Raw genomic sequence first — 10,828 nt, forward strand, 5'->3', positions numbered from 1 at the left:
TAGTTTAGTCTAAAAATAAACCAACATTCTCAGGCACTGATGGCTGAAGACTTTCAAAATGGTTTGGTTTGGTTTGTTATAGGTGAATCTCGTTTGCACAAGGTCTGATAACCGTGATATAAAAGAGGGTCACGTGAACAAATGTCTCTGTGTGTGTGTCTGCATGTGTGTGTTATTGATCTCGCCCAGCTCTTAATCAGTGTGTTATCAAGTGTACCACCACAGAGCTCACAGTGTCTGAAATCACAGCTTAATCTCGCGCTGTCTATTTGGCACTTTGATTGATGTACTCGAGCACATGGGAGGGAGACAGTCCAGCCTCTCTCTTCTGCACGCGCACACAAACAGACGCACACACTCGGGATCCGCTCTCAGTAGATAACGACAATAGCTCGAGCAAAAGAAGCCCAGACGGAGTTCAGGGAGCTGCGCGTGGAGCGACCTGTGTTCCTCGCGCCGGAGCGTGGAGCTCGCGGAGGCCATGGAACACATAGGGATACTGGGTGCCCATATGCAGCAGCACCCGCACGTGGAGCCCATCAGCTTCGGCATCGATCAGATCCTCAGTAACGTGGAGCAGAGCTGCATGCTGGGCGCGAGGATGCACGAACCGGACTATGGACATCCGGCCTACGGCAACAGCGCGAGCGGCGGCGGAAGCGGCTTCACCTGCGGTAACAGCGGGTATAACGGCACCAGCAGCTCGTGCGGAGTGGCTTCCCTCGGTGGGGCTTATCACATGAACATGGGCATGAATATGAGCGGGACTAACGTGAACGCCGCTGGGGTCATCCGTGTCCCCGCGCACCGGCCACTGAGCGTCGGGAACTCCTCTGTGCCGCCTGTGAGTGGGACCATTAACAACCTGAGCGCGCTCACCTTCCCTTGGATGGAGAGCAACCGACGCTACACCAAAGACAGGTTCACAGGTATAGGCCTGTATTTTCATTTAAAATGCTAACATATTATCCGGACTAATACGAGGTATAGCCCGTTGATTATATCATAAGTAAAATGCATCTAAATAAAAAATTGTATAGCCCGAACAAAATGTAACAGAGTATGTAATTTCAAATACTTCAGCAATAATTTAGCTGATATATTTATCACAACCAATATTGCTAAATAAAATTTTTCTATGCTACAGAAGTAGTACAGGTTTATAGGGGTCTTACATGAGCTTAACCGTGAAACGTGCGTTAACTTCTTATCGCTTATTATTTTGGACATTTTTATCTTTAGCACTGAGCCGACCGGCCTCATAGCAATTAAAATTAAAAAATCTATCGAGAACCTAAACATAAAGTAGTCGAGTCACAGTGCAAATTAATTTCAAACTTAACATGAACGCTCCAAACCCCCGAAAAACAAAGAAATAAAATTCACTTCTACTATTTAAACGTTTTTTCTGTTGGAAATATTTTTATCACAATGAATCAAACTGTTACAAACCATTTTCTATCATTTAAATAGACAATTGCTTACATTTAACACAGTTATTAATGTTCTGTGTATTTAAAAGCATTACAATCTATGACTGGTAAGAAGAGATGAAATTAGAATAAGAATGTGATTTAATGAGCAATAATCAAGGAGAGGCAAAATTTAATAAGAACATAGGCTGCCACTGTAAAAAAAAAAAAAAAGAAAACTGCAACATTTGAGCAGTAACATGTTATTATTATTATTATTATTATTATTATTATTATTATTATTATTATTATTATTATTATTATTATTATTATTATTATTATTATTATTATCCAAATGTGTTGTTTGAAACTTGATAGTGTAGTGTTGTAGTGAGTGTCATGGAGAACGGGAGCTGTGTCTGTCTCTTTTGAAGATGTCCCTGCTGCACTTTACTTCTTCTTCTCCTTCTTCTTTCTGTTTCTGTAGCTGCTCAGCCTGCACACCTTCATTCTAAAGCAAACCCCCATGTTACATTTGCCCTGTGCATCCAAAGCAAATGTAAGCCCTCAATAAATGAAAACCTGACTTGATTTGTATTCTCACTTCTCAATAATTGTGATCACAATTCATCTTAATTTTGTAAAAAACAAACATGTCTTCAAAGATATTTGAATATGTCCTGGTGCCAGAATAAATGCATTCTTGCACAATAGTTCTCCAAAGGATCACTGGTTATGGCACATAATGTGTTAATAAATAGAAAACATATGTGTCAAGGTTTGTGACCGCATGTATTTCCTACAACTGTAAATCATTGTTTGCAGGACAGTAATGGTGATTAATATTTTAAGATATATGTACCTAATTTTTATGGGACCTGTACCTGTAGGCCCACGCTGCTGCTTAGTGCTGTTGGCCCTGCGTACCCTGCTTTGACCTGTGCTGTCTCATCCTGTCATTCCTGTCCTATTCCTTTCCTGTCCTGTCCTGTTCTGCCCTTTTCTGTTCTGTCTTGCCCTGTTCAGTGTCCCTCTCACCCCTCACTGTGACACGTCGTGTAGGCCATCCCTACCAGAACCGGACGCCTCCTAAGAAGAAGAAGCCTCGGACATCCTTTACCCGGCTACAGATCTGTGAGCTGGAGAAACGCTTCCATCGACAGAAATACCTGGCCTCTGCCGAGCGGGCCGCCCTGGCCAAAGCCCTGAAGATGACAGATGCTCAGGTCAAAACCTGGTTCCAGAACAGACGCACCAAATGGAGGTGAAACTGCTTGTTTAGCTTGTTTTATCAATTATATCTCTAAACAGCAGATTTAACTGAGTATTTTTAGTCATTAACCTTTCTCAGTGAAAGGCTCAAGGTCCCTTTGGTTCCCAAGTGCTAGCAGGGGACTTCCACTGGTTTTAAAAAATCCAACAGGTACCATTAGTCCAAACCTGAAAAATGGTTTTAAGTTGTTACTTGGCTGTTAAAGCCCAATATGGGAAATTTCTGTTTTTATTATGTACCTGTCTCTAACATTTTTATGCATTTATTAATATAATGGAAGAATGTGTGCAGGACTATTGTATTACACTGCATTAGCTTGAGCCAGATGTTTATGAAATAAGCTTAACAGTGTAACAGTGTAAAATAGTCAGAGCTCCTAAAATGTGCTCTGTGAGACTATGAAATAAAATACACAACATCTTGGATGTGTAAAATGTAAATATTCAAAATGATCATAGGATTTATACATGACAGCCTAATATAGATAAATAGTTTAACAGATAAAAGACATAACCTTTTATTTTAGATGGTTGCAATTCTTAAAAGTTCCAAAACGCTTTAAAGAAAAATCTTATGTGGACAGAAAGCAGACCAGTTAAGAAGGATTTTTTAAATTCTTTTTTCACTTTTTGACATTATAGGCTTTAGTCGTTTGTCACTGGACCGTTCACCATTTAGTTATTATTGGTATAGAAACTAAATCTTTATTTTTGATAAACTGCTTGTTTCATTGTGCAAATAATAATAATATTAATAACAACAATAATAATAATATTGAAGTTCCGATTAGGCCTAGAGGAGGGAATTTATAAAGTTGTGTCTGTTAATAAATAAAAGACACTATTGAAATATAATGTGCTATAAATTCAAATTTTAATTAATAAAGGTTATTAAAATTATACCGCCTGTAAATGAAGACACATGCTGTGTCGCGGTGTTTCCCTGCCGCTGTTGCAGGCGGCAGACAGCGGAGGAGCGGGAGGCGGAGCGGCAACAGGCCAACCGGATTCTCATGCAGCTGCAGCAGGAGGCCTTCCAGAAAACCATCAACCAGCCTATGACTCCGGACCCGCTGTGCCTGCAGAACAGCTCACTGTTCGCCCTGCAGAACCTGCAGCCCTGGACTGAGAACACCGCCAAGATCAGCAGCGTCTCGGCTTGCGAGTAGAGCCAAGACTCGGCCGGTTTACCGGCAGACAGCTGGCGGGCAGAGACAGGGGCTGTCTCTAGAGGCCCCGCGGTGCAGGGCGCTGTTTTATAGATGCTGGTTAGACACACACCAATGCAGCGACTAACATGCTCCACGCAGGCTCTACTCCCATCTAATGGGGCTCCAGTTTGTCAGAAGCCTGAGCTGCATCCCTGCTGCTGAACCCAGGACTGATACTTTTGGAAATGACTGGAGGCATTTGTGATAAACAGTGTGTTAAAGGAGAGGACAGAGGACCAGGACAATCTGGCAGCAGGAACTTGTTCTAGCTATAATAGTTTGCCAGAAGGGACTCGATGTTTCATAAACTCATATTTTCATAGCAGCCTGTCAGTATTTATCTGCCATGTTAATGGACTTTTTACTCAACTGTAAAATAACAAAGCACTTGTTCTAGCACCTTTGTATGAATTCCAACGTATAATCCAACACATCTGAGGATATCTGACCATTTTATGATTTACTCTATGTTTAAATGGGCCTTAAGGCCAACAAGCATCTAACCAGAAGAGAGAATATTTCTAGGCACTTTGTGGCTACATTTATCTATGAGCATACTTTTGACCACAGTTCAACACATTTCATATTTTCTTGACCTTTATTTTTCTACAAATGTCTTACAGACTGTATTTTGCTATTCCTCGCCACTGTGTGTGTGTAAGCAGATCACCTCAGACCTGTACACACCAACCACAAAGACCAGTCAGGACTCCGCCGAGCAGTTATTGTTTTCCATGTCTGCCATTACATAAACATGTTTGTGTGTGTGTGTGTCTGTGTGTGTGTTTGTCATGTTAGTGCGCACGCTGTCATTCATGTCTCTCTCTCTGTAGAGCTACTAATGCAGGTGAATTCAAAATTGTATGTGTAAAATATGTATAGCTTTTATTTTGGTCAGTGGAAATGCTATTTTAACACAGTGTAACGTTTGTGCCACATTTATATTTTGTCACTTAGAGTCAAGCTAAATTCTTTGTTTTCCTCTGATGCTGCAATGTGTGGATCTAAAAAGTCCTCCAATCTAAATGCCCATAATCCGTGTTTGTCCCTGCCCTCTCATACCACTCACAGAAGCATTTGTTAAAGGAACATGCTCCTGTGCCCGCAGGCATCTGTTAAAATGCATCACTTTGGCACCAGGAACCTGCCGACGCTTACAATGGCCCCAAAAGACTGCAACAGTAAACTGCACAGTAAAAATCTCTGGATTACAACAATGCAAACATAGTGGTTTGGTTGTGCTTAGGCAAAAAGCCACATGGATTAGGTTTAGGGACATATAAACATGGTTAGCTTTAGAAAAAAAATGGTGGGGTAGGCAAAAAAAAAATCACTTCTTTCTTAATGTTACAAATGTAACGTCTTTGTGGTGACAATAACAACTCTTTAGCTGCTCAGATGTCCACTGTGTTCACCAGCTAGTCTCTATGTCTGTGTGATGTGTGGACCATTACTTTTTAGAGGGTGATAGGGAAGTAAAATAGTACATTTGTGGTCCAGACACATAACAATGAGCCGAAAGCCACTGTAAAGCTCTGTTCAGCTGAGGGAAGGTGTAAATTGAGCTAATCATTCTCTGTACATTCATCAAACCCCTGAACAATAAATACAGTTATTTCATAAAATTGTGACTGTGAAAATAATGCTTCTAGCTGCTTTTTTGTAAACCTGAGGTCATGTCTTACAACCTCAATTTGACCACTTTGAATATAAACCTGGAATTTTGAGGAATCTGCACATCACCCTAATGGAACATTGACCAAATCAATGTAAACTTGGAGCTCTTTGGTATAGGAATATTGAGAACAATGCTAAGGAAAAGGAGAGGGAGAAAGGTATAGCTCATTTCTGCTGTGGGGCTTTTGTTTTATCCAGCAATGGGCAAGTTTGGAAGTAGATATGATAATATAATACAATAAATCAAAAATTACAATTAAAATAAAATAACAGGCCACACAAATTTAACAAAGAAAAAGCATCCCTCCATAAATCTCACAATATAAAAAGATTTTCCAAATCCAAATTTGAATTTGATTGTTTTCATTTCACTTCACCTTTGTACAGTATATCTTGAGGCAGCTATAAACATTCTCTGATGCAAAAAAAAAAGCAATGCTGAATGTATTTTTATGTCCCAGAATTTCTCTGTGTGCATTGTGCTGAGCCAGATGATTGTCAATGTTTGTGTGTGTGCGTGTGTGTGTGTGTTTTTGTGTGTGTTTGTGTATGTTGTGACATTTTCCAGGACTGCTTTCTAAAAGCTTGAAGAGGAATGTAAAGGAGAATTTCATCATCCACTCAGAAATATCAGCACAGTGCTGCTGGAAACCACCTGGAATTCCTCTCACACACATACACAAGATTTTACCCTGAGGAGAAAAAGTGGTCAACAGAGCTGATTAAGATAAAGAAAGACTATTTGACTCACACCAGTTCACAAAGCACCTCTGTCCACATACTTTTGTGCACCTTTGGTCTATGTGTTTATGGGGCATTAAATCTTAATGCTCATGTTGATATTCTGGACAGACGTAGACTGCTATAACCTTCTCTATGTTAAGTTAACCATATCCTGATTCCAGTTCTGTACATACACATTCTGATCTGAGACTGTGATCCTTTGAACAGTTCCCTGTCAGAACGTGTGTGGTTCCCAAAATGCTAAACAGGTCCTTTGGAAAATGAAAATTTCTGTCATTGTTAAAGATATTACACTATAAGTAGAAGTACTAATTTCACTTCTTTGTTCTGCACATTTAGGTTATAAAACATGCTCTAAAATGATCTGAATGTTTTTCTTTTTTATTACAAAAGTACAAGGTTAAGCTGATTTTAGGCAATTTATGCACTGACAGCTGCTTCAGCCAAAATAATACATCAGCATTTATATATTTCTGTATAATTTCTATTAAATGTCTACTTCAACAATTGTAACTACAGCTGTCAATGATTGTATTTGAGTATAAAATACAATATTTCTCTTTAAACATAAAATGGAAATACTCAGTAAAGTACAAGTACCTTAAAACTGTACTCAAGCAAGTTACTTACCAGTTGTGGATTTATGATAATTTATTTAACAACAACAACAACAACAACAACAATAACAATAATAATAATAATAATAATAATAATAATAATAATAATAATAATAATAATAATAATAATAATAATAATAATAATAATAATAATAGCATTAAAATACACAGTGCACTTTCTCCCTCTACTGGCGACTAAAAGACATTGCACTGACTTGACGTTGTTTTGCGTCGCTGGATGATGACGAAACCTGCGTGATAAAGCGTGACGAACAGCAACGTCTTATCCGGGAGTAGTATTTGTGTTTGGGCTGGAGATATGTCTGTCCTGCGGATTTTCTGGGCTTCAACCACCAGACACGTTGTTTCTCCGAGTCTGAAACTGGTCCTCACAGGTCAGAGGTTGCTAACCGACTTTGCGTCAAACCTCCTGGGCTAAATATACATTAGGCTGCTGCTTCCATGTTTTCCTCATGTGTTATACAACGCATTGAATGAGAAATTTTAACCCGAGTTGTCTGTAGTACTTGTTCTGAAATGGTCCTTGTGGTCTCGTTGTGTCTTATTCAGGGTGTTCACGGGCAACCAGCGGAGCGGTAAAGGACAAGGAGCCGCTAAAAAAAGCGAAAACACCGCAGGGTCGGTTTGACAGTCCCGAGGATAAACCCAAAGATGCTCTAGAAAGTGAGAATGAAGCGGGAGTTGAGGTTACAGGGATATAGAGGGGCTTCAGTCCCTCAAAATAAGATGTGTTTTTTTATCGTTTTTTGTTGCATTAGGATTATTAATGCAAGTTCTGACACATTATTTATTTTAATTTGTTTAGTGATTGGAACGTCCATTATTTTGGATTGGAACATCTGTTGCTTTCACCACTTAGTTATTGTGGCTAGATTTACTGTATTTATTGTCTCACATCAGCATCTATAAAACCAAAACATTCTCAATAAGTAACAAACATTTTACTTTACTTAATTAAAAAAAAAACAAATTTGCATAACATTATGACCACTGACAGGTGAAGTTAATAACATTGATTTTTAATAATAATAATTACACCTTGAAAGGGCTGGGATATTCTGGACAGCAAGTGAACTCTTTGTCACTGATAACATGGACGCTAAGTCGTGATGTCTAGCTCTTGTGGGATGTTCTCTGTCTGCAGTGGACCTCCCAAAGGTTGCCCTAGATGGCCGGAGGTGGCCTGGTCTGATGAATCAAGTTTTAAGTAAGGGAGATTTCAGTGTGTGTTTACCCTGCTCATGTGGGGAAGTGATGAGACATAGATATACTGTGGGAGTTGAAGCTACGAAGGCCCCATCTTTTCAACTTAGATGAATAAAAGAATCTCCTACTGACACCCTCGGTGTAATATACCAAAGAGTTGGTTTGCAGCTGTTCTGGTGGCAAAGGGGACACCCACACAATATTAGATGTGTTATATGTTATGGCTGGTGTAATTTTTGATATACAGGGAGGAATAACTTTATGATCTTACTCTCTCCATGTTTGTATCTCTGCATCTATCCCTCTAGAATTTTGTTAGTTGATATTTTTTTTTCTATATCCAGATTAATTCGTATACGAATTGCTCTTAATTTTTGCAGCACTGACGGTGTGTTTGAGAAGACTGATGATAGGCAGGAAGGTAGAGCGGTTGTCCGTCAATCTCACAGTTGTTGCTTCAATCCCCGGCTCCTCTGGTCACATGTCGAAGTGTCCTTGAGCAAGACACTGAACCCCAATTTAGTTGTTCCCGGTGAGTGTTGGCCAGCTGCATAGCAGCTCCCCCATCGGTGAATGAGTGTGTGTGTGTGATTGTGAGTGCGAATGGGTGAATAAGAATCAGTGTAAAGCGCTATGAGTGCCAATCTTTCTTTGCGTCATTTTCCATGTATGTATATTTATTGTATATACATTATACACAGTATTCAAACAACAGAGTGTACAGCACATGTAATATACGCACGGGTTTGTTGTTTCTCATGGGCCTTTAACACAATACATGATATGTCATTAGATGAATGAATATGTAATAGGAATAAAAGTTCAGGTGAGCTTTATGAGAATAATGGCTTTATGATAATGATATAGTTAGAGGAGGTCATTATGACCGGGTGTACCCCACCTCTCGCCCAATGACTCCCAGTGAACCAGAACAGGATATGCGGTTGGGGACCTTTGGTGCTGGTCCCCAACACAGATAAAAAGGTGAGGGTTGCAGCAAGAAGGGCATCCGGCGTAAAAACTAAAATTATCGAAAATCTTCATGCGCAACAGGTGCCGTCGTAGTGACCCCTGATGGGACAAGCCAAAAGCCATTGATCTTTATAATGGATGGATGGATGGATGGATGGATGGAGTGTTTGCGTTGGTGATTTCTATATTCAAGTTTCCTGTTTAGTTGGACTAAAGCAACAGGCTGTCAGGACAAGTTGGGTCTGAGGTAAAGCACTACATTTACATTTTGTCATGTAGCAGACGCACAAGTACAAGGCAGCAAGAATCTAAGTCAAGGAGAAAATATCCTGGGGAAAACATCCAACCTGGGGGTCCCATTCCCCACTACCAATCACCAGGGGGGTTGCAAAGACTAGGAGTGTAAGAAAATGTGTTGAAGAAAACTATTTAAATGTGTTATTTAGATTATTCATTTTAATATTTAACAAGTTTAGATTATTATTTAAGATATAAACCTAAATAAAAACGTACCGTATAAGAGTGGATTGAGGACCACGGCACAAGCACAATGAAGAAGACCTTCACTCTGCTAAACATTCTCACCTGCATTTGATAAGCATTTAGTAACAAAGGGCTAAAAGAACAATGGTTAAGCATCAAGGAGAAGAAAACAGGGAATTTGTCAAAACATAACCCATTGGTTTCAAACTCTGGTCCTCGGCTATTCCCTGCACTGGTTGTTTCCTACCGTTGCTGAATAACCTTACATGGATAATCACCAGTGGGTAGAGCACTAGCTGGGTAGTAATCATTGGAAAACAAGCAGGACAAAGGGTCCCTGAGGACCATCCTTTGAAACAACTGCTCTAACCTGTATATGTTGCGAAAAGTATAAAAAAAAAAAAGAATATATGAAATCAGGCAGTATCTTGTTGTATTTCAGAGTTCACTGATGATATTAACCCTGTAACCAAGGAGAAAGGAGGTCCTCGAGGTCCAGAACCTACTCGCTATGGAGACTGGGAAAGAAAGGGCCGATGTGTCGACTTCTAGTCCAAAATCTGTAATTAAACCTATGTTATGGAGATGTAGAGTCTGAAACATCTTTTAAACCATTGCTTGTTTTTGCTGTAAAAGCCACAGCTTCAGGGAACTAACAAAACATGTATGTTTTACATAAACTAGTTGTACATATTTGAACCTGAAGTGGATCCTAGCTTATTGTCCAATCCAGCAGACATTCCTACACTAAACCCCTAAGAATGATGACCATCATACAGTTGAATTAACGCCTCTAAAACAGTATGAACATTTAGAATGACTTAGTTTAGCTACAGAATAAACTTTGAACTGACTGTGTACACGCAACAGAAAAACTTCAATCAGATCCTTTTCTTGATTAAATTTACGTAAGTACTGTGCACTTATGTGTACTAAAGGGAAGTAACGAGCTCCATCAGCCTCTTCCTCCTGCACAGTGTATGATTTTGCCTTTAAGCCAAAGTGATAAAAGTAATATATGAAAGTAGAGCTATGACTTGATTTTGATTATATGTATGAAATGTTTAACTTTTCTTCAGTAATCTCACAAAAGGCTTTATTGTAAAATTTGGTTTCAGGTGGGGATTACAGTCCCATCCTGTTTTAATATCACTGCCATGTCAAAGCTGATCAAATAAAGTCAATGCTCATAATAACACATTTGATTTCTTTT

General features: G+C 39.4%; 2 protein-coding genes across 4 annotated transcripts; both read left to right on the forward strand.

Annotated features, from left to right (window-relative positions):
• Nucleotides 1-328: 328 nt before the first annotated feature.
• Nucleotides 329-6,680, forward strand: tlx1 (T cell leukemia homeobox 1). 3 transcript variants are annotated; one of them, XM_067528232.1, is made up of 3 exons: nucleotides 329-929; nucleotides 2,439-2,676; nucleotides 3,603-6,680. In XM_067528232.1, exons 1-3 carry the CDS (start codon nucleotides 482-484, stop codon nucleotides 3,811-3,813), a joined length of 897 nt encoding a protein of 298 aa, XP_067384333.1. In that variant the 5' UTR covers nucleotides 329-481; the 3' UTR covers nucleotides 3,814-6,680. The 3 variants fall into 3 exon arrangements, with proteins under 3 accessions (XP_067384333.1, XP_067384326.1, XP_067384344.1); XM_067528225.1 differs by having other exon boundaries at nucleotides 332-929; nucleotides 3,643-6,680; XM_067528243.1 differs by having other exon boundaries at nucleotides 334-929; nucleotides 2,475-2,676; nucleotides 3,643-6,680.
• Nucleotides 6,681-7,181: 501 nt separating this feature from the next.
• sdhaf4 (succinate dehydrogenase complex assembly factor 4) lies at nucleotides 7,182-10,813 on the forward strand. Its single transcript, XM_067528296.1, has 3 exons — nucleotides 7,182-7,328; nucleotides 7,504-7,617; nucleotides 10,058-10,813. Exons 1-3 carry the CDS (start codon nucleotides 7,253-7,255, stop codon nucleotides 10,165-10,167), a joined length of 300 nt encoding a protein of 99 aa, XP_067384397.1. The 5' UTR covers nucleotides 7,182-7,252; the 3' UTR covers nucleotides 10,168-10,813.
• The last annotated feature ends 15 nt before the right edge of the window (nucleotides 10,814-10,828 follow it).

Source organism: Channa argus, chromosome 1 (genome assembly GCF_033026475.1).
Source record: "Channa argus isolate prfri chromosome 1, Channa argus male v1.0, whole genome shotgun sequence".
NCBI classification, from domain to species: domain Eukaryota; kingdom Metazoa; phylum Chordata; class Actinopteri; order Anabantiformes; family Channidae; genus Channa; species Channa argus.

Bases quoted from the DNA above. Each gene is read 5' to 3' on its own strand.
- tlx1 (XM_067528232.1), top strand. From the start codon at position 482: ATGGAACACATAGGGATACTGGGTGCCCATATGCAGCAGCACCCGCAC. The intron at 930-2,438 runs GTATAGGCCTGT...TGCCCTGTTCAG, and splicing joins CACCAAAGACAGGTTCACAG to TGTCCCTCTCACCCCTCACT. The intron at 2,677-3,602 runs GTGAAACTGCTT...CTGTAAATGAAG, and splicing joins AACAGACGCACCAAATGGAG to ACACATGCTGTGTCGCGGTG.
- sdhaf4 (XM_067528296.1), top strand. From the start codon at position 7,253: ATGTCTGTCCTGCGGATTTTCTGGGCTTCAACCACCAGACACGTTGTT. The intron at 7,329-7,503 runs GTCAGAGGTTGC...TGTCTTATTCAG, and splicing joins TCTGAAACTGGTCCTCACAG to GGTGTTCACGGGCAACCAGC. The intron at 7,618-10,057 runs GTGAGAATGAAG...GTTGTATTTCAG, and splicing joins ACCCAAAGATGCTCTAGAAA to AGTTCACTGATGATATTAAC.